This window comes from Myotis yumanensis, unplaced genomic scaffold (assembly GCF_028538775.1).
Source record: "Myotis yumanensis isolate MYYU_CA2020_CCGP unplaced genomic scaffold, mMyoYum1.0.hap1 SCAF_16, whole genome shotgun sequence".
NCBI classification, from domain to species: domain Eukaryota; kingdom Metazoa; phylum Chordata; class Mammalia; order Chiroptera; family Vespertilionidae; genus Myotis; species Myotis yumanensis.
Window position 1 is genome coordinate 7,188,585 of NW_027223767.1, and position 23,519 is coordinate 7,212,103.

Here is a 23,519-nt window from a genome sequence, read left to right on the forward strand (position 1 = left end):
GAGGACAGCGCGACCAGGCGGGCGGGGAGAGGGGCGCCGGCGACTCGGACGGGGTCAGTGCCGCGAAGGGCTGAGCCGAGCCGGAGGCGTTGGGAACCCCTAATCCAGGGAGTGTCCGCTGGTGGAAGTCAGGCCCCGGGGATCTGGCAGCTCTGGCCGTCAGTCTGACGTCCCGGGGGCCGCCGCCTCCAGCTCCAGAGAGAGGGGCGCGGCCGCCGGCGGGGGAGGGAGGGACAGCGGCGAGGAGAAGGGGCGTCGCCCTGGCCGCGCCCGCCCTCTCCGATGTCATTGGGCCGCGGCTGCGGGGTCCGCGCCACCTTTTCTCCATCCCACCCGGCCGGTCCCGGGGCTGGTCGGGCCCACCGTTGACGTCACCTCCAAGTTTGCTGTCCTGGGCGCCCCACGTGTGGCGGCAGCGGCGGCCCGGGAGGCAGGAGGGAGCGCCTGCGAGCTGCGGCCGCGGCGCTGACAGGTCCCTCGCAACCCGACCCGCCGCGCGGCTCCCAGGTAGGGCGCCCGCGCCGTTGGGAGCCGCCGGGCGCGCCCCGAGAGGGGCGGACTGCGGGGTGCGGGCCTCAGGGGACCTCGCACCAGGGCCCTAGGAAGCGAAGACCGGGAAGCGGGGCCGGGAGGCACTGTCGCTACTGCTGTCTGGAGCGCACGGAGCTCAGCGGCTCCGCAGCAGCAGCAGCGCGTCCTCAAGGGACGGAGCGAGGGATGCCCGGCCGCTGAGCGGAGATCGGGGCCGAGTGCCGCCCGGGCCGGGCTAAGACGCGCCCTCGCCACAGCCGCGGAGACCCCCCTTTTCCGCGACTCTGAGAACTGGGCGCCGAAACCTGCCGCCAGGCTCCGGACTTGGCGAGTCTCAGACGATGGTCTCTTAAGCACGGCACCGTGTCTCCCGTCCCGCCCCCGACCCGAGGCAGGGCTCCCGTGCCGGCTCCCGGGGCCTGGCTCCCCAGCAGGGGGGCAGCTCCCGGAGGATGTCCTGGCACCCGGAGGAGTCCCGGCCTAGCATGGCCCGCGCGCTCCCGGACGTCGCCTCCGGCTAGGATGGCCTCTCCGGGCCCGGCTGGCGCGCACCCCGCCCCGGCCGAGCCGCTGTCCCGCAGCATCTTTCGGAAGTTCTTGCTGTTGCTCTGCTCCCTGCTCACGTCCCTGTACGTCTTCTACTGCCTGGCCGAGCGCTGCCGGACCCTGTCGGGCCCCGTCGTGGGGCTGCCGGTTGGCGAGGAGGCGGGCGCCCCGGGTCGCGGCGCCCTGGCCGGATGCCCCCAGGAGCTGGCGGCGTGGCCCGCGGCACAGAGAACTCGCCTTTGGCAGCTGCGGCAGTGGCGGAGGCGCCGGCGGCCCCCCGGGCGCGACGGCGGCGAGGAGGCGGCCTGGGAGGAGGAGACCCCCAGCCTGGCCGGGGGTCCCGGGGGCTCCGGGGCCGGGAGTAGCGTGGCCGAGCCCCCGCCGGGGACCCTGGAGCTGCTGCTGGACGAGGGCAGCAAGCAGCTGCCGCAGGCCATCATCATCGGCGTGAAGAAGGGCGGCACGCGGGCGCTGCTCGAGTTCCTGCGCGTGCACCCCGACGTGCGCGCCGTGGGCGCCGAGCCCCACTTCTTCGACCGAAGCTACGACAAGGGCCTCGCCTGGTACCGGTGAGCTGGCGCGGGGCACTGGCGGGGTGGCAGAGCGCTGGTGTGTTTGGGGAGGCAGTGGAGGGAGGGCTCTAAAGAGCCCATGTTGACCCCCAATTCAGCTCCTTCCCCATTTCAGGAAGAAGGCAACAGGTCCTCAGTAATTGTCCTTAACTCGCGGGGCGCCTTCCTTTTACCAGGAGAGTGGGTGATATCCACTTTGCAGGTGGGTGGGTGGGCAATTTGGGCCTTCAGGGTTTTTTCCTTAGTCCTCAGGATTCCCTTTCCCCCAAATAGCCAATCTCATCTTTTCCTCCTGCTCTGTGAGAGGATGTTTGTTAGCTAAAGAAGAAAGAAATCTCACACAAGCTAGATCCTGTTTATCAATTATTGGGTGGACACCCCTCTCCGGAGGAAGCCTGTTTCTACTTCTCCGTTCCCTCCTGGGCAATTCCCTGTGATGAATGCAGTCTTAGCCGCCATGTATTTATTCACCTTGACTCCCAGAGACTTGTTCTAGGTGGTAATATAGAAACTTCATAAAAGTGTCAAGAATCAGAGTCCAGGAAGTTGGGAAAAATATGTTGGAGCAAGTGCCAGCAACGGGTCACTGTGCTTCAAAGAAGGCGTCCTTGGTAATAACTTTTGTTTGGGGCGAGGAATGAGTTTTGCCCGGTGCTATCTATATTTATAAAGGAGAGTAAGTGCCCTTTGTCTCTGGCTTGCCAGAAACTTTTCCAGAAACTTTTCCAGAGTGCTTCAGACAATTCTTTTTAGGAATTCGGTAGTCAATTAAAAAACAAAAACAAAAAAGAAGAAAAGGACAAAATATAAGGACTCTGGTTACATGGTGAAAAACCCTCCTAATAGAGTTTAGGAAACAAGTCTGATTTAGATCTTAATCTTAAATGTAGCAGTCCTCTCAGATTCTGCCCACTTTTAATAATAGAATCAGCCAAACTCTAATAAATCCTAGTGTCACCTGGACTTTGTTTGCCATAAAATACTGGCCTTTTTCTTTACTCTGAGAACAAGGAGAAATCGTGTGGCCCGGACTTTCCATTTCACAGTTTTAGCTTGTTCATTAAATGTGCAGTCTCCTTGTCATTTTAACAGAAACAGTGTTACAAAGGTTACAACACAATTTAAATATATATCAAAAGCCCACTAAATCAACCATGCATCCCCTGAACAGAAATGGACATGATTTGACAAGTTTATTTACATGAGGGGTCAGACACACTCTCAGATAGCTTTCAGGAGCTGAATTTACAGTAACCCAACTCATGAGAAAACATTTGGTCCTAAAAGTCAAATTCAAACATTAAATACTTTAAAACAGTAACTTTTCATTGGTTGGAAAGAAAAACAAACAACCTTTCCTTAATGTGGGATATATATCATTTAAAATCATCAGTCTCTTAAAAAATCCCCTTGTGTTTCTGTCATTTATGTTGTATCCTCTGGGAAGTTCTTATAAAAATGACCTGTTGAATCTGAAAACAACAGGTCCTTCTTTTTAGCACAAAGGCAGCTCTGTTTTTTCCATCAAGGACACAAGAAAGAAGTGATTAAAGACCCCTAAAACTCTTATCTGTAGCAGTTCCCAATGAATTCGGCCTCGTACAGTGTATAAGTGAACGCATTGCAAGCTGACTGCCCCAAATATCTAAGACAGTGTTTGGCTCTGGGGTGCTATTCTATATGGTGAAATGTGTAGTACTAAAACCCTTTATTTAAATTTTACCTTTTAGACTTTATTTCCACAAAGTAGTACTGTTTCTTCTTATTCCAGAAATGAGTGTTTGAGGGCCCAGTATACGGTATGTAGAGACCTGGAGACCTGGATCTTATTTTCTGTGGGACTTTCTGAGCTTGTGAGAGAGAAGGAAGGCTTCAAGGTAACTAGAAACACAAGTATTGAGAGAGAGAGAGAGAGAGAGAGAGAGAGAGCAAGAGAAAAGGGGAAAAGTCATAAACATTTAGAGCACTCTCTATTTGGAAACGGGATGCACGTTGTAAAGTAAATCTTTCTTTGGATTGTTTACTCCAGCAGAGGAGTTCTATAAAGCAATTTATGGTGGTTACAAAAATAACTGCACAGTAGACTTCATGGTTTGGTGAATTTAATTTTCCAAGTGTTGGAGCAATGTCTTTGTTTTGCCATTTGCAATGGGTTTTTATTGGATGCATAAATTTAAGTTTAACTCAATTACATAGGAAACTCATTACAAAAAAAAATCCAAGCTGTGGAGCCTGGATTATGTGATTATTTAATGAAATTTTGCCACAGTTCCCTTTCATTTGGCCCTGAAGTTAGAGTTTGATGTTTGTGAGAAAGACTGAAGACTTCACCTTGAAAAATAAATCTCCCACACAGAATGCCACTTAACTATTAAGCACGTTTTAATTTTTTTTGTTTATTGATTTTTAGAGAGAGGGGGGTGGAGGGAGAGAGAGAAACATAAACTTATTGTTCCACTAATATCGATGTATTCGTTGGTTGCTTCTTGTATGTGCCCTGACCAGCCATGGAACCTGCAACCCTGGCGTATCCGGTGGACACTCTAACCAACTACCCTGCCAGGGGTTAACTGTTAAGTGCATTTCAGCTGCTTGTATTTAGCCAGTATTTTAGAATAAGGGGTTCAGTTAGACTTTCTTTAGTTAGACCAAAATTTGTAATATAGCACTTCTAATCCATACTGATGACCACTTGTGTGTGCACACACACAAACAGGAAGTCCTAGTATTTGCACCCTGATGTGAATTGTGGAAGAGAAAGATCTGTATAATAGCTTTTAGATGCTCAATGAATGATATGGGAGAATCATAATACATGTCTAGCCCTGTTTTTCTGCCCCTAATAGTTTGTTGTGGCAGTGCCCCCTACTGTCCAGACAAAGGGAGCAATCTGTTGCTGTTAGGAAGTTGGAGAGAATCCCTTGGGGAATGAGTTTGAGGGTTAGAAATGCCTTGCTGGGACGTTTCAATATATTTATCATGCTGGGGGAAAATAAGGTGCTTTATAAACTGCATCCCAAGAAGAGTGTAACCAACTGTTTCTTTGAACAAATTGGTAATGAAGGCAAAGAAAACTTATTTAAAAATATTTAAAAAAGGATTTCTTCTAATTAATTTAAAATGTCCTAACATTATTCTAAAATAAATGAAACAAAAGCAAATTTTCATGTTCTAGGAGATTTGTCAATGATAACTCAGGCTGCTGCCGTGTAGTTTTCTGGATATGAAACTCCACACGGATGAGTCTAAAATAGCAGACATGATATCAGGACAACAAATGTCTGTGGCTTGCACGTCCCGGGAAAGCAATCCTTTGCCATGAATAGTCTCCATTTCCGTTGTCCGTGTGGTGGGTTCATAAAGCAGAGCAGGGAGTTGCTTCATTGGCTTCTAGGCATTCAGATCTTTTCTGGAAGTCACGACCACATGCCTCTATGGGATTCGAGAGCAGGTGAGCTTAGGATTGCATAGGAGGGCCTCCCTCTCCCCTGCACCAGCCAGAAGGTGTGCTTTTTTCTCTGAAGACAAGGCATACCTACTCATGAAGGATTTAAAGATGCGTGTATTTATGTATATGGGTGTGTCTCTCTCTCTCTATGAATATATATACACACGTTTATATGTGTGTGCGCACGTAAATGTTTGGTTTCTCTAGCACTTTAGTTTCATATTTTAGGACAGGATAGTATTTATTATCCCGTCGTCTATGCTGGCACATCTATTCCCTACGTTTTGATTTGCTTTCCTTGGTGAGACTGGACAGTTTCAGCGGAGATCGGTATCACCTAAATTGTTTTACTCCGCAGCGTTCAGGAAGATCAAAGATTGCTTCCCTGGTATTTGGGAGTCGGTTCTCCCCCGACCGAAGTTTTGTGGCCTTCCCCGATTACCGTGTTTTTTCTCAAGTCCAGGGAGGGACAGGCTGAGTGGAGGAGCTTCGGTTCCTCTCGGGCAGTCGGCGTTTGGCAGCAGCTGGGAGCAGCTGCAGAGGACCTCCGTGTGCAGTTCCCACCCTCCTGAGCCGCAGGCCCTTCTGCGCCGAGGCTTGGAAACGAAATGTGAGCCAAGGGAGCTGCAGGGCTGGCCACCCGGGCTCGGTCACATGGCTGAAGTCCGAAGCGGTCTCTCTGTCCCTAGGGACGAGTTAAGAACATGGGGAGGGGGCTAGAGTAGGAGGAAGCAGGACAAAGTTGCTCTGGACCCTGAGTCTAGGGCACATGTCTGGGGGGGAGGGGATACAGTTTCTCTCCTACATACAGTCCCCAGAGCTCTCGGTGGTGGCCACCTCCGTCCCTGAGAGGTGGCATACGGGCTGGTGGAGAAGCCACAGTGCTGCCACTTGTTTTCTGAGCGTCGGCCCTGGGCCCCTCCTCCCGGCAGACTGCCCAGCAAACAAGTCAGATAGCCTCGTTCTGTGTGTCTGTGGGTTGCATCCCCACACGCACTTGGGGCAAGACCAGACACCTCCAGGAGGGGGAAGGGATGGACTGGTCACAGGGAAGTTATGAAGCGGTTAGGAAACATCTGAACAATATCAGTTACCCTGCTATGGGACAGGCTTTGGGGATACCGAGTCCAGGCCCTAAAAGCAAGAACAGCAATAAAGCTACATTCAGCTTGGTCCTGGAATACCTCGTGTGAGCAAATATTTCTGCATAACCACGCGATTTATAATGTGCTGTTATGTTTCATGTCAAATGCATAGCCACGTATGAGTGAGAATCCTCCACAATATTAAAATCTGCCTTCTCCTTCAAAGGAAAACACTCTGGCAAAATAGTTGTCTCATATACATGTGTTGGTTGGTCAGGAAATATGTGTCAAATCGGTATTTTTGGAGGGGTCATGGGAACGCCCTGAGCCGGTGCAGTAGTGACAGCGGGGTAACCTCCCACATACCGATGCTCCATCCTGCGGAGGGAGTCAGACAAGCCGGCCGCCAGGTGTAAACCACAGCGCGCCTCGCATCTCCAAGGGACGGATTTGAACAATCGCAAACTGCAGTTACCACCAGTCCAAGGGCTGGGCCAAGTCGGGAATTTTATATATTTAGCAGGTTTCCTTAGGGGGAGGTCTTTCTCCACCAAGTAATAGTAACCTGGCTGCTAAAAACTACCATTTCTTGGTGTGTCTCCCAGGTATATTATATAGACTGCAAGCTTTTAGAAATGTGTTTCTGCTTAAGTGATGAGCTAACTTTGTGAAGTTGAGGTTTCTTATTGAATATATGTTTTTAATGTGTAATAAGAGGAAATTACACCCAAGTACTATTTTAGCTTTCTAGGTTTGGCATTTGTAAAACTGTCTTAAACATGTTTGCCAGCACTTTAAATGTGATGCAGCTTAAAAATATCTGCAGGGGATATTGATATAGTTAATAAATAAAATTACGTGAACAGAACTTAGAAACTGAGGAAATGCCCAGTTCAGTGGATTGAAGCATCTTCCCAGTTTTTTGCCTTCAACCATAGAAACTTCTGCTTTTTGCATTATTCACGTGGTCCCTATCATGCCTCTCACATTGACATTCTTCCTATGAACACGTCAGGAAGGGATTTCAGAAGTTCAAATTAGGCTTGATTCAGAAGTTGTCAGATGACAGCAAATGTCAAAAGAAAAGGGGAAGTGTTTATGAAGAATGAAGTACTTGACATTAAGCTTGTGGTATTCTTGAAATTTTTTTTTTAAATTTATTCACTGTCTCCTGAGAGCAGATTACTTTGAATGTGACCTGTAGCGCCACCTAGTGGAAGGGACAGTCAGCAAGGAACCGAATTGGCTGAACTTTGAAAACATTATCTCAATCTAAATTCAGTCTCAACTGAAAAAGGGGTGCGGGGTGGGGCTGTGTTAGGGGGCACTTACAGCAAGTATGATCTGCCGGTGTGGCTGAGCTGCCTTGACTCTCTGCCTGCGCTCGCTTCTTTCAGGTAGGGAGTTTATTCTTTGGAGAGGAATAAAAGAGACTTGCCTTCACAATAAATCTGAAAAACAAGATATAAATGATTAGGAGATTTATATTAGAAATGCACATGACTGAAAAGAATGCCATATGCCCCAGATTAGCTTTGTTAGTGTGTTTTGCCTCTGTTTCTGAAAGCCAGCCTCCAATGAAAATACTTCCAGATGATTTTATTTCAGCAGGCAGCCTTATTCCTTCCCGTGCTGTGCAGGCTCTGGAGGAAGGTCCTGTGACTCCTAACAGGGAGCACACAGAAGTCCGTTTAACCCTTCATGTCCCGAGATGCACTGCCAAGGCCCTGCTCACCAGGATGCTGTATGGGAAGTGCTTCTAGAGTTCCAGGAAGCCTTCCTGGGACCACAGCCCAGTGCCCAGCCAGGGCGACATGTCGAGGGGGTGGGGGGGGGGTGGGGGGGGTGGGGGAGGCTCAGGGTAAAAGTAATGCAGGAGGGAAGGGAAAAATAGGAATGTTAAGGTGGAGAAACATGGCAGACACCACCCTGATCAGGTGGTGAGGTTAATGTTTCTTGTTATCATGTGGATGTCCCTTCCCCTCCCCCCGTGGGGGATTCTCCTCCCAATTCCATAATCTCGCTCTAATCATGAGAAGACATTTGACCAACCAAATGGAGGGGCATCTACAAAATTCCTGACTGATATTCTTGGAAAAAGTCCAGATGATGTAAGACTGATAAACTGTCCCAGATGGGAGGAGGCAAGCGAGACTGATCGCTAATGAGTAAATAAAGGTGATAGTCTTGATTGGATCCTGGAACAGAACAAGGCCGTTCATGGGAAAGGGGGAATGTGAGTAATGTGAGTGGTCTAGTCCAGTGGTCGCCAACCTTTTGGACCTCACGGACCACCAGTGGTCCACGGGCCACCAGTTGGTGACCGCCCATAGTATTCTACCGAGGTTAATTTCTTGGTTTCGTTCATAGCACTAGGGTTATGCAAGATAACAAGCTTAGGAGAATTAAGGCAGAGTCGCATATGAGAATTCGTTCTACTATTTCTTTTACGAGTTTAAAACCTAAAATTATTCTAAAACAAAAGGAAAAACAGCTCCATCAACAGAGATGGCAGGAGATGCATCCGCACGGAGGGACAGGGCATATGCCTGCATGCCCTGTGGCAGCTCCCTCGTGTCTGTGTCTGTGTCCGGGGTCCTCTCTCCTCTCTGAAGGCCCCAGCGCAGGCTTTCCCGCCACCCCAGCACCTGTCACTTCAGACATGCGCAGCCTCCCTCAGCTGATTTTATGTGAAAATCAGCTCGTGGCTCCCCTCCTACTCTCTTGTCTCTGAATCCAGCACAGAGATAGTTTTGTTTTTCTTTCTTTCTCCGGCAAATGGAAAGTGAGGAAGGTCTAAGACGTTGCCCACCCCGACTGCATCCCTCTCGTGCTGGAGGGCAAAAACTCTGATGTAAATGACAGGTCCCTGGGGACACAGGAGCTGAGGCAGGGGTCAGAGGAAAGTCAGACGTGGGCATCTGGTTCTTTTGCTACAAATACAGGAGGAGCAGTTGCCAGGGGTGAAGAGATGGGCACATGGCTGTGGACGTGCCTTGTGGCTAAGGAAACAGCACAGCCTAGATTTCCTGGGCCAGCTCAGACATTCTACCCGCATACTCTGTGCTTTTCACCTCTGGTTTAGGCACGAGGGCTAGGAGGTCAGCCACAGGAGCAAGCAGATCAGGAGCAATCGCGGGGCTAAAGGACCAGGGGGTCCAGAAGCTCTGACCCTCAGGGCACAGGAGGGCCAGGCCTGGGCATCCGGGCGGTTCTTCCTGCTGGAGCTGCCCAGCCAGAGGCCGGTCATCAGACCCAAAGTTCCTGCCTAGGGGCACGCGGGCATTCTCTGCTCTGTCTTCAAACACACAGTGTGCAACAGAGAGTCCAGCTCGATAGAGGAATGGAAATCCGACTTGAAGCATTTCCTTTGACATTTTTCACAACTGTCATTACATGTTTATGTAAGCAAAACAAAACCGCACGCAAGCTACATCTTAAAATCAGAGAATTTAATAGTATTTCCTATTAATTGTTGAGTCACTTACCTTTATTGGATCTGTTTTATGAACCTGTTTCCTGCAAAAGACAGGCTACTTATGCTTATGTAGGTAAAATGAATTTCTGTGATTTAATGCCATTTCCAACTTGTTTGGTACTTTTCTCTGTGCGTTTTGAACTTTTTTTTTTTAATTAGCAAAACACTTGAACCCTGCAATGCACATTTGATAAAAATCTATCATTTTAGTCTGATTTCATTTATTTTCACTGTTTTTTTTGTTGTTGTTGTTGTTAATTCTTTCCTTCTACTAACTTTCAGCTTAGTTGTTTCTTCTTTTTCTGGTTTTTTAAAAGGTAAAGGAGGTTGTTTGAGATCTTCCTTTTCTCTTGACCTATTGCATTTATCGCTGTAAACCTCCCTCCACAAACTGCCTTTGCTGCTCCCATAAGTTGTATTTCCCTATTCAGTTATATATATATATATATATATATATATATATATATATATATATATATATAAATTTCCATTTTGATTTCTTCTTTGACTTGTCCAGGAGCAGATTGTTCAATCTCTATATATGTGTGGGTTTTCCCGTTACTGATTTCTAGTTTCGTACCGTTGTGTTCGAGAAGATACTTGCGATGATTTCAGTCTTCTTACTTTTGTTCAGACTTGTCTGTGGCCCCGCCTAGGGTCTCTCCTGGAGAATGTTCCATGCGCTGGAGACGAACACCCGTTCTCCTGTTGGCCGGACTGTTCTGTGTGTCTGTTAGATCCATCTGCTCTAAAGTGCAGTTCAAGCCCGCGTTTCCGTCCTGATTCCTCCCTGGATGATTCATCTATCATTGTAGACATGCCAGAATGGCTACATTTGCTGGGCCCTCACTGTGTGCTGGATGCTGCTGTGTGCCCTGCTGCATGGTCTGGAAACTTGATGGATATGATTAGTATTATTAAGTAGGTGCATTATCTATCAGGATATAGAGGCTCAAGGTAACTTTCCCAAATAGTAGGACTGGCGCTGGGCCCAGCATGCCCGTGCTCCACCACGAAACATTCTCCGTGTTCTCAGACAGCCGCTCATGTGGCAGAGTGACTTGGAATGTTTGATTCTGGGTCCCGCATCTTCCGTTGAAAAACAAGGCAACATATCAACATGTAGTTGCAAAGTGAATTTTGAAAGTAGTTGATAAATACCCTTGTGCGCTCATTGGCCTATATAGAATAATGGAGGCCCCCTCTGCTTTTGGTGTAATTCTTTTTTTTAAGAAGTAATCTGATCACAGAACTCATTGTTCTGAGCATATCAGAAATCCTGGGCCATTCAATTGATTTTTTCCTCACCCATTAAAATATCACAATAACCATGAAAAAATCCAACTAGTCATTGGTCCAAATGAGCAAGTTTCTTCCTTCTAAACAGCTGGATAGGAAAACAAAATATGATCAGAGCTATAATCAGACAGTTGCTTGTGCTCCTGGAATCGGGGCAAGGTGAGTTGGTGTCTGTGCCCCTTGGCTGCTGTCGTCAGCAACGCCTGTTCCTGTAGACTGTAGGAATCCCTCCACAACCCCCTCACAGCCCCCCCCCTCCCCCCCGCACACAAATTTGGCTGAGTCATTGCCAAAGTCCATCTTTCTCACTCTTTTCTGTATTTGCACTTTTTGATTGATCCTTTTTTTATTCTTTAGATATATTAATACTCCCAATGAGGGCATGGCCCAGTTTTTACCTCCAATCACTATTCTATCTTCATTATTGTTATTAGTAACTTTCATCTAATTGATTTCTGGCCAGCTGGTCATTGTTCCTGCCCAGCCCTTCGGTACAGTGACCAGGTCATTGCCACATCAGACGTGGCTCTAGCCAGATAGAATGGTAAGTTGTAAAGTTGGAATTAAAAGCCACTTAGAGTCTTCTTTGTATGAAGAAACTGAGGTGTCTTGCCCAGGGTTAAGCCAAACCACAGGATCTTGAGGCTCCTGATGGCCAGGGAACAATTCTGGAGAACACAATTTGGGAAACAGTTACAAGGCTCTGAATTACATAAATGTAATTTTGGAGGATTTGCACCAATGACAAAAAAATATTCCTGAGAATGGAACAAGTTACAGCATTTTTTTTTCTCCTCCCACAACTGGTGAGCTAAAGCACTGAATTGAATTTGAGTCAGCGATGCTTAGAGATTTTAGAGGCCCGCTAGCACGACTGGCCTATGGATCCGTGTAAGTAATTTGTGTTTTATGCCTGTTGCCTGCTTGTAAAAGATTAGTGGGAGAAATCCGAGCACAGGCAGGAAAAAGTTTGCTTTTTCTCTCTTGAGTGTTCAGGGTAGGAAGTAATCAATCAAATTATGGGAATAAAATTCTGTTTCCCTTTTACAGAGTTCTTACTTGGATTAGCCCTCTCTTTTCAATAGAAAATATCAAAGTTGCCAGGCTGGTTTGAATGACAAAGTCAGAAATGATGTGTTTGTTACGGTCATAAATCTTGGCGGAGTCTCATTAAGTTCAGGTATTTAAGAGGGAACTGGATTAAGCAGCAACTAAAGTTCCATTCCCAGAGCCCACTGCTCCCCTCCGCACCTTTCTTAACTGAAGCCACGTTCTCCCAGACTCACTGTTTTGAAAAGTCTGTGGTAGGAAAACGCTGCAGCCACCAGTGATTTCATTTCACAAACAACGCTTTTCAGTAAACAAAAACGGGCATCTCCTTTTTTTTTTTAAATTTCCTGGTGGACTCTAATTATTTTTGTTGTTTCTTTCATCAAATGTCGTGGGTGTGTTTTGTTTTTGTTTCTGTTTGAAAGAAATAAAGGCCACTTGTTTTTCTTTCTAATGAGACCTTACTCTTTCTTCTCCGTGTAGGAGGACCTGGATTCCAACAGTATCTGTTAAAATGGCTTTTCCCAAAGCCAGAGGGCCTACTCGAAGCCCTGCCAGATTTAACGATGGAAAGAAAACAAATTGGATCTGTTTTATATTTATATGGGGGGGAAGTCATGGGGAGTTAATGCTTGTGATAAAAATTCTTGGGATTTTCAGGTGCATTTTTCCTGTGGCGAAGGCTGGCAGGTTGGAAGCAAATGTTGGACTAAGGACTTCTCAGCTCCAGCTGGTGGTGACCAAGTAAGAAAGTGGACTCCTGACTGCCGTGCCCTCTGATTTTTTAAATACTTTTGGGACACTAAAAAAGAAACATGTTGGGGAACATGTTTTTAAAAAACGTATTGGGAAACAATTCATATATTTAGAACCAAAACCAAATCTAAAACAAAACAAACTTTGGCCTGGATGAAGCAGAACACTCTTACCTGAGGGGAATAGTTTCTAGTTCGTAAACTAGGGGAGACCAGAGCTGGACAGTAAAAAGCTGGTGAACCAAGAGTCTTCAAACACTGAGTCACAAGACATTCATGTGTAACAAAATCAAACGATTTAATGGAAGGGGCTACAATAGGATGCAATAGAGGAGTGAATCCAGGTAGCTAGCAATTCATGCATCTTGACAAACATGGTTTGGTTGTGTGTGTGTGTGTGTGTGTGTGTGTGTGTGTGTGTGTGTAGGAAGGATTAGGCATAAAATGTATTTGCTATAGTGAATCTCAATGGAAAAATAGTTTGGGAAACTCTGGCTGGTGTGAGCAGGAGTCCTGTGTGAAGAGACTCAGGTGAATACGCTGCATTCTGTGCTGAGGATCTAAACCTTGTATCTCCAAAGCTTGGAACTGTACCTGCCACGTAATAGATTCACTATTTGTTTAATGAAAAAAAATTGAAAATGACCTTTAAAGCCAAGGTCAGTATTTTTTTTCTGGAAAAGGCCAGGTAGCAAATATTTTAGGCTTTGTGGGCCATATGGTCTCCATCAATTATTCAGCTGTGCTTTTAGAGCAGAAAAACAGCCTTCGACAATATGTGAATGGGCATTGTGATGGCCCAATAAAACTGTATTTATCAGAGAGCGGGACGGCTGGCTGGTGAGTGGGAACCTCCGTGTCGCGCGTGACTAACGAGCGATTTAAATGTGGGTGATGTTGAGGAGGGCAGGGAGATTTTTGTTCATTAGTGTGCCCAGGGCCATACTGTGGAGAAGGGAGGCAAGCCCAAGGCTGGGCCAAATCTCCGTGGTCTGTTTGGGCGAAAGACAGGTCAGGCCCCTGGACTTTCTTACACGGATGCCAACAAGAACAAAGGTATCACCTGGGGTGAGGCTACACTGATGGAGCATTTGGAGAATCCTAAGAAGTACATCCCTGGAACAAAAATGCTCTTCGCTGGCCTTGAGAAGAGTGCAGAAAGGGCAGACCTGATAGCTTATCTCAAAACGCTACTCATGAGTAATAGTTGGCCACGGCCTTGTTTGCTACAAACGTCTCGTGACTTTTTTGCCTGTGCCATATTTAAAATGTGAAGTGATTATAGGCTCCACTACATGCATTCTGTTTTAGAAAAGCCACCACATAAACACAAATCGAAGCAGTCTTGGGTCATTTTTTAAAAGCTCAATAACTCATTGATATTTCCTTGACCTGGTACTTTAATACATGTATAATTTACAGATCTCCCTGTTCTTTCCCATTTTCCCTTTTGTCTTTGGGATGGCGATAGAGGACAGGATGAGGCAATAGCTCATCATCTGACCTCCGTTCTGAGAAATGGTCCCACCACGTGGTTTAATTCAACCACGTGCCTTGGCAAGAGAGGAGCAAGACACCAGGAAAGATCACTGAGGGCATGTTTAAAAGGCATGTTTCGGGAGTTGGGACCTTATTCTCAATCAGCGTTGTCTAATAGAAATGTAATAGGAGCCACGTATGCCATTTAAAATTTTCTAGTAGCTGCCTTAAAAAAGTAAGAATGAAGAGGTGAAATTCATTTCAATACTATTTTTACTAAAGCTGACATGTCTGAAATATTAACATTTCAATATGTAAACAAAAATAAAACATTATCAATGAGATATTTTGCCTTTTCGTACGAGATATGACAGGCCTAGTGCGCGTTTTATGGGCGCAGCCATCTCTGTGCCGACCAGCCACATCTCAAGGGTTTACTAACCCCATGAGGCCAGTGGCTACCGTACTGGGCAGCACAGCTGTCTGGGGGCAGGGCCTGGCAGTGCGTGTTGAAGATTTCAGCAGAGGACCCGCTCTTCGCTCTTCTCTGGTTCTGCTATGGAGCCTAAGCCTCTGAAAGTTGGAGGATACTGAGCAGGTGACGGTTAAAGGGCCTAAAAGAAAGACAATGGAGACTTGAGCTAGCGGTGCTGTAGGCATGGGACTGGGGGATGATGTGCTAGACATTTCGGTAACAGGAATTGTAAAGCTTTTTGTGGAATGCTGGCAATGAAGAAGGGGGGAGAAATTGGAGAATATTTCCAGCTCAGGTGTGTTTAGTGGTAACTGTGACTATGATAGGGAACAGATAGGAATAACAGTGATCATAGAGAACAAACAGCTTTCTTTTAGACCATGAAGAGGACAGTGCATCGGGGTGAGCTGCAGCTCATGAGGTAAGGCTCAGGAGCCATCAAAAGGCATGGCTGCTGAGGTTGTGCCAGCCGTGACCATGACCATGACGTGCAAGTGTGTAGCAGACACAAGGAAAGGGTGGAAGGGGCGCAGGACCAGAAAAACGTGTGTATTCTTCCCCAAAGGGAGGCAGTTTCCGTAGGTTATGCCATGAAGGCAGAAGTGTTTAGAAGGAACTGTACTGATGTCTATAATTTACTTTGAAATGCATTAAAAATGACATCATGGATAGATGGATGAATAGCTATATGATAATAAAAATATAAAACTATGTATTTAGAATTTGGTGTCGGTGGGTAAATAGTGTTTGTTGTACAAGTCTCTCCTACTGTGGCCGTGGTTAAAGTTTTCATAATACAGGGTTGGGGGGAGGGGATGGAGATGGTTTCAAGGTCAGTGGTATCGAGTGCTAAGGAAGGGGGAGGAGGTCCGGAATGAAAGGATGTGTGTCTCTTCAGTCAGGAAGGGATTGGCGACCCTGCGACCGGATGGGCTGTTGTGCTGTGACAGAGCCAGCCGGCAGTGGGAGAATGGAAATGCTTCAGAGAGACAGGGAGTGTAAGGGACTTCACCAGGTGTCTGCTCTATGCCTTCTCCTTTGCTGGACTGGAGTTGGCCAGTGAGTTCCTTATCCTTGTTTTAGGACCATCATTGCTAGTCATCCAGGTATAAAATTCCCTATAAGGAAGGAGGCTTTAGAATGTATTTAGTGTGTCTTTGTCCTGGTTACTGCCTTTTGCATAATGTTTTCTGCACTGACATGGTTACATATGCATAGTGACTTGACCAATGGCCTTTTTTTTGTCAGAAGTTTCTAGCGAGATTTTTTTTAAATTGCAGATTGTGCTCTTTGGTTGGATGCTAAGGTTTCAGTATTAATTATTGAACACAAGTTGTGTCTGCTATGCCTGTTGAATGTTCTTTGAAAATTTTGGGGAAAGCATAGTGGCTCTGTTTCAAGTTATGCTGCACCAGCCTATGCTAAACTGCATGGCGGGCGTGGAAGGAAGCATAAACTTGCTTTAAGAATCTCCATCTACCTTGACTAGCATAGCCCAGTGGTTAGAGCATCGGCCTGTGCACCAGAAGTCACAGGTTCAATTCTAGGTCAAGGGCACAGACCTGGGTTGAAGGGCCAATCCCTTCTCCCGCTTCGGTGCATGTGTGGGAGGCAACCAATAGTGTCTCTGTCACATGGACATTTTTCTCTCTCCTCCCTCCCCCCTCCCTTCCGCTCTCCCTAAAGTCAATGGAAAATGTATCCTCATTCTTTGGGTGATGATTAAAAACATTATTTAAAAAAAGAATCTCCATCTTTTTAACCTCACTTGAAAGGCCCATGAGAGAATGAAGAAATTTAAATGCTTTGTGTTTTCTCTCACCAACACTGAAATTTTTAAAGAAGTTTCAACCATTGAATATTTTTCCATCATTGACATATTCTTATTTTTCCTCTATGAATGTCAAATATCAAACATGCTTTCTTATGTTCCTGATGCTTTCTCATCTCGGGAAACTTTGGTGATGATGAGAATACACTAAAAAAAGAGAGAGAGAAGAAAACCCTGAGAAAACCAAACCAATTTATTCCTTAACTGTCTGACTCGCAAATCGATTGCTCATGGAAAAACTGTAGTGTTTTATTTGTCATTTAGTTGATGGTGATGATTTCTCTCCAATTCATATAAACTCCTAGAGAAAGGACTTGGAAGACATTTCAAACTGAAAGTTGCTTAAAACAAGGGGACTTGCTGCATCTAAAGTCAGGAATGATTTCCATGGCGTCTCTCTAGATTTGGTGCTGGAATGTTGCAGTCAGGAATCCACTGCACCAGCCTGTGATTCCAGTGCACCCGGAGACACAAGGTGGGCCCTCAGCACCATGCAACACCTCAGGGCATCCATTTGGAGAGGATGAGGGAGGAGAGCAGAGGGAGAGAGTGTGAAGTCCAGAGAGCAGAGGGAGAGAGTGTGAAGTCCAGAGAGCAGAGGGAGAGAGTGTGAAGTCCAGAGAGCAGAGGGAGAGTGTGTGAAGTCCAGAGAACTGAAGAATTGAAAAGCTAGTGGGCTTATGTTTAGACAGATGACTGCATTTTCACTCTACTCATCTACTCTCCTGATTGAGATACAGCAGCTGCCATGCTACCCTCTGTGTATGAGTGAGAGAACTTGGAAAGGTTGACCTGCATGACCAGAACTCACCATAATTGCAGCAGGGGAGAAAGTAGAAAACAGCACCGAACAGATACGTGCTGGGAGGGCCACCAGGAAAGGGCCAAGGAGACCCACGTGCATTGGAGTGGGATGAGAAACAGTTTCAGAGTTCGTTCATGGTCAGACTTGATGTTTTCAGTGGGTACCTCCAGCATCTCCTTTGAGTCCTGAAATTCTTAGATGTGGAAATGTTCATTGTACCTTCTTCCCCATGTCTGTTTTCCTGGTCACATCTTTTCTACGGCCGTGGGTTTCCGATACATTTCCTCAGGCCCTAAATTTATTGCTTTTTCAATTTCTACCATAATTTTGTTCACTTGACTTTTTTTTTGATAAGTAACATTTCCCCATGTTTGTGGAGATGAAGACCTGTACCGTCTTTACAGGAATGCCAGTCATCTGCCTCCACAAAATTAACAATGACAGGATCTCATGAACTGCTCAGTCTGCTTATACATCATCAGAGTCACTGCTGGGGGATACTCTATACGACAGTGTGGGTTGAAAAGTAAGGCATTAAGAGAGATATGACAATATTTCAAATATGGTTTCTTTTAAGATATAATTAACTTCTCAGGCAAAGGAAGCATGAAAATCATTAATTAAGTGATCTAATGTATGAACAGTGCTATTCAAATGCAGAAGCTGACTATTACAAAATGCTTAGAAATCCATTGGCCATTCATTGTCTCATTCCATGCGCAAACCCCTTAATTGTCTAGCAAAGTATGTCAATGGATGGGTTATATTTCAGCTGTCTTCTTGCAAGCATGTTTCCCTCATTTATAAAAAAAGTAAATAAGTTAATAGTTCATTGATTACTAATTGGCTTGAATAAGTGGCTTATGTATATCTATTATTATGATTGTAGAGGCCTGGTGCACGGATTCTTGCACCAGTGGGGTCCCTCTGTGGGCCTGCAGGGGTTGGGCCGAAACCGGCAGTCCAGCATCCCCCAAGGGATGTAGCAGTGTGTGAAGCAGCAGGTAGCCGGGGAGGCTGTGCTACTCCCTCTCACCCTGGCCCAGATGCACCTGCCACCTCCACCATTCGGTAGGCTCGCTGCCACTCTGCTGTGGTCTCCGCACCTGTCTGAGGATGATACTGGCGTGCCCATGACCAAGAAGCAGCTGCTGGCTCATGCCCAGTTAGTCCTGATGCAGGTCCCGATTCCAGTTCCGGTCCGGATGGGGGAGGGGCGTGCAGGGGCAGTGTCTGGGGGAGAGGCTCGTGCCGCCGCAGCGGCGCTCGCCAGCTATGAGCCTGGCGTCTTGTGCCCATTGGTCAGCTGAGTGGCATTCCCACTGTGGGAGTGCACTGACCACCAGGGGGCAGCTCCTGCATTGAGCATCTGCCCCCCGGTGGTCAGTGGGTGTCATAGAGCCACCAGTCCAATGGTCGAACAGACGCTTAGGCTTTTATATATATAGACACCAGCACAGTTGTAAAGTTTGACTGACATCATTGTCCTTCAAAACAGGAAGTCCTCAAAATCAGATAATAATTAGATATGTAAGCAATTTCAATATATTGATTTATGAGTACCTGTGATCAGAATCTTGTAGAATATACTAGCTCAGTTTGGAAAGCTCGGGCAAAATCATTTTCCTTGGAAACAGAAAGTTCTTTTTCTTCCTCCCCATGGCCTCTGAAAATCTGAACTATTGAACTCCGATTTGAGTAATGATGTACTCGGCTTTGCCAAATGAGTCGTTTCCCCTTTTATAACATCCATCAGAAAAAAAGGGAAGTGTTCATTTGGACACACTGTTTCCCAGGAAAGGCCTTTTCTTGTGTTTGTTTAAGTCACAGTAATTTTAAAATAGAGGAAAACTTCCTATTGTAGTTGAGTAACATTTAGGGAATAAAAAAGTTTGAGTCTCTGGGTTGTGTTCTGTTGGCACAGAGATGCTAAGACAGTAGTTAAACAAGTGTCTTCCGTGGTCAGAGGAATGTAACTTGGACTATTTAACAGCATATGTTCATATAAAAATGACAGAAATAAGAGATGGTCCACATATTTGCAGTTTTCTTAGACACAACGACATGTAAAATATACTTTAAACATATTTTTATAAATTTGAAATACTTAGGCTCAGGATGATGTGACTGGATTTATTTTTATTGCATTCGATTCTTGTTTGAAATTCATGGAGTACTAAATCCCAGCCCACTGGGAACTGAGCTTGTTTACTGTGATCCAAAATAAAGTGCCTTATTAATAAGAAAAAAGCCCACTATCATCAGATCTCATTATCAGCATGGGAAATGGCCTCCGGACCATTTAGTCCAACACTTACCTGATAGACCAGAGTTTATTTAAACAGCTCATAGCTCTTCTAGTCATCGGGTAATGCTTCTGAGATGTAACAGCGATATAACGTGTTTGAAGAGTAAAATATTTAGTCATCCCATTGCTTCCTTTGCCTACTGGTTGACAAGCAGGTTCATATGTCTTTATTCTTTATTCACGTGGCTAGTGGCTGTGAGATAGTACAGCGTGTGTAGACGACTGTAGAAGTATGCCTTTACTAGCCGCTATCAAAGTTATTTATTCGGAAGACAGGACAGGCACTTCTGCTCTGATGCTTGTTTTAATCAAGTGAGTCTGTTCCTGGGAACAAGGATATTAGGGGATAATTTGAGCATGAAGTGAATTTTGCGTTTGTTTATGTGCATTTTCATCCACAAGAAACACTAAAGGAATGCAGAAAACTGTACCCAGCTGAACCCAGCCACGCAAGAAAACACACATGCACACACACAGCCCTCAGCTCACCACACGTTACGGCACACATGTGTGTGGTGTCCAGCTGTAGGTACCACTTCACAGTCACTGACAAGCTGCAGCCTTCCAGTACCCACTTTCACAAGAAAACTTTAGGGTGTTTTCAAGGTTAAGTGCCATGTTTATTGTAGTATTTATGAATTTCATAACCATTTAAGGTGTGTAAAACTGTGCTACTCTTATTAGGTTCCCGCCTTTTTTTACGATGCTACTGGTTAAGTGTCTGAGTGTTGTACCCTAAGTCTATTTTCCCCATAAGCCCTGTAACTTTTACTGTGTGGTTTATGCAGTGTGATGATTTTAGGACTGCGTATGTTGGAGTTCTTTGCACAAGCTCTGCATGGCTGACCCATGACAGAAAACAGCAAATACAGAAAAGACAACCCTTGCAACCGGCTAGATGCACTTCCTCCCAGGCATTCTACTACATAGCACTCATTTTTTAAAAAACGTTTTAACCTAATGAGGCTCAGGGCATATATACAATGTATAATAATAATTTTATCATTTAGGAGAATAGTATAAACCTTGCTAAGTTTACTGGTAGGCCTTTTATAAATACTGTATTGACTTCTAAATCCTATTTTAAGAATATATCATAATTTACTTGTTTTGTCTTTAGGTACTTTTTAAATTTGGGACTATTATAAGTGGCACCTTGCTGGATATCTTTGTAATGTTATTTGTTACATTGAGTACAAGTTGTTTAGAATGTGTGCCTAGAAATAGAATCATAAGGTCAAAGGCTATGAACATTTCATACACACCACTAAATTGATTTCCACATGGTTGTGTGAATTTATATTCTCAACAGTATTGTACAGGTAGAAATGTGATAAAGTCTTCATTATTCTGAAACAAAAAAAAGAAAATTTCATTTAAATGCCAAAATGTATCCAATTACACAAATATTTTAATAAAAAAACGATGCACAGTGCTAGGCATCCGGATATTTAAGTATATAGATGTGTGATGTGGTCAAAGAATCTCCAGCTTACCTAAAATTAAAATTTCTTAGGTTTTTTGACATCAGACAGCTAGCTACATGTTGTTCATACATTTTGTACAATTAATAGAAATAGAGAATTTGGGGATCATAATAATGGAAAGTCAATGCTAGTTTTAATACATGAAGTAATTCAAATTTAAATAATCACCATACTTGCAAATAGTTATTGTTATTGACATGGTATTTGTAATTTCCCTTACCTGAGTGTGACTTTGTTATTAAGGCACTTTGGTGCCACGGTAAGAGTAGTTGTTATTTTCTCATTTACTCATTCATTAACTATTCCAGGTCCCTTTCCCGTGAGAGCACTGTGCTGGGAACTGGGTCTCCATGGGAGATCTGTGGGTCCCAGGCCCCAGACTGGATTAAGGCCGTGAGTGAAGAAAGCACAGCTCTCCAAACACCACTGCGAAGCCCCGCCCTTACAGATGCTTAATGTGGCAGAGATTCTGTTGTCTGGCTCTGCCATGAGGCGCTTAAGAACTCCTTACTATTCAAGTCCAGCATTTCACTAAGACAAACAAAACTGCAGTGGGTTCCTTGGAACAGATCCTGAGTGTTCACCCCTGGTTATTTTTTAGGGTGACTTCTTGGGAGAAAAATGGTTGGGTTAAATGGCAGGCACGTTGTTTAAGGCTTTTGATAGACACTGCAAAATTGCCCTTTGGAAACACTGTTTTCAGATGCTCCCACTGGTGGTGTGAGAGAGTCCATTCGGTTGGGTTCTAGATTACAGCTACTCTGAGCAATCTTTTCCTCATGAATAACAGCGCTGCTGTCAGTCCTGCCTGGGGTCCTGCCGTAGCCATGGCACAAACGTGGAGTGGAAGCCTGAGCTGATGCCAATGGCAGTCATGTCGACGGTTGTGGAAAAGCCTGGAATCCGGGCCTGGCGTCCTCACTAATTAGTGAACTTATACCACACCCTAGACTTCCTCGTGACTGAGGTTTTTCATCTGCAAAACAGGAATGTCTCAGTGATTTCTGTTGGTTCCCACTGAGCTGGAAAGTGCACTGCTCTCCATGTCATCTGTACTGGTTACGGATGTGGGCCATTGAAGCCTGGCTTTCCCGTCGTCGTGAACAGTCCTGCTCTCATTCTTCCTCTCGCCCAGGAGGGCCAGTTGGCTTCACTGGTCCCTCCACAGCCAGACCTAACAGCTCTTCAAGGCAGAAGGTGATGGAGAAGGTAGGCCCTTTGTGGTGAGCAGCTGGAAAGCCACTCCAGGGGCCCATTGTCAGCAGAAAGTCCATACGGCTTAGAGGACTCTGGACTGGCCAGCTCTCGTCTCATGCTGGCCAGGCGGTATATCTAGGAATAAACAGTTGATTCTTAGGATGGTGTGCTGGAGAGATTTATTTTTTTGAATTGCAAAATGATGACCACAATAAGTCTAGCCAACATCTGTCACCATACATAGCCACAAATTTTTTTTTCTTGTGATGAGAATTTTAAGATCTACTCTCTGAGAAACTTAAAATATACAATCTTATTAACTACTAGTGGCCTGGTGCATGAAATTTGTGCACATTAAAAGGAAATTAATTAGAGGAAATATTTTAATATTGCTATTTGCCCTTTCTCTATAATAAAAGTGTCAGAGATGAAAGAAAATTAGTAAAATGTATATGAAAATATCCCTCCTGGCAGAGTCTGGGGTGCACCATGGAACCCAGAGTCAAGTCCCTGCCCACCACCTGCACCCACTTCGAAAACGTAGGAGACCGAGACCCGGCTGGCCCCACCCCCATTCGGTGAGACCAAGACCTGGTCAGCCCCACCCCCGTCAAGCCCCTCCAGGCAGAGGGCACAGCCTCAGGTCCCCTAGCCTGGCACTGGGGGGCGGGGGTGCAGCCTCAGATCCCCCAGCCCAGCGCCAAATGGGGGTGCAGTCTCAGGTCCCCCATCAAGCCCTGCCTGGTGAGGGGTGTGATCTGAGGTCCCCTGTCAAGCCCCGAGGGGCAGGGGGTGCGGCCTGCGGTGTCCCGGCTTGGTGCTGGGCTGGGGGCACAGCCTGAGGCCCCCCATCAAGCCCCACCAGGCGAGGGGCGTGGCCTGAGGTCCCTTGCCCTGTCCAGGCACCATGCAGCCTCAGGTTCCTGCTGTTCGGTCTTGACATTACAGCTTCCTGGATAATTTGCATATTCCTCTATTATATAGATAGATAACCACCAAGCTATACATTACACCCTCATGACATATGTATTTTATAACTGCAACATCCTAATTAAAATGGGATGCTTCAGCTGCTCTGTGCTCTTAACATCTCCAACCCTGCCATCCTGGTGGCTTAGAAGCTGTGCCCACAGATTCTGTGATACCCCCTCTTTCAGGGGGTGGCCTTAACCC

General features: G+C 45.9%; 1 protein-coding gene and 1 pseudogene across 1 annotated transcript in view; both read left to right on the top strand.

The window, feature by feature from the left end:
- The first annotated feature begins 825 nt into the window (after positions 1-825).
- Positions 826-23,519, top strand: part of LOC138993917 (heparan sulfate glucosamine 3-O-sulfotransferase 3A1) — a 100,686-nt gene continuing 77,992 nt past the window's right edge. Inside the window, exon 1 of the mRNA XM_070393398.1 lies at positions 826-1,646. Coding sequence (XP_070249499.1) covers positions 1,054-1,646 — 593 coding nt within the window. The 5' untranslated portion in view covers positions 826-1,053. The remainder of the gene's footprint in view (positions 1,647-23,519) is intronic.
- On the top strand, positions 11,021-14,038 carry LOC138994513 (cytochrome c-like; annotated as a pseudogene).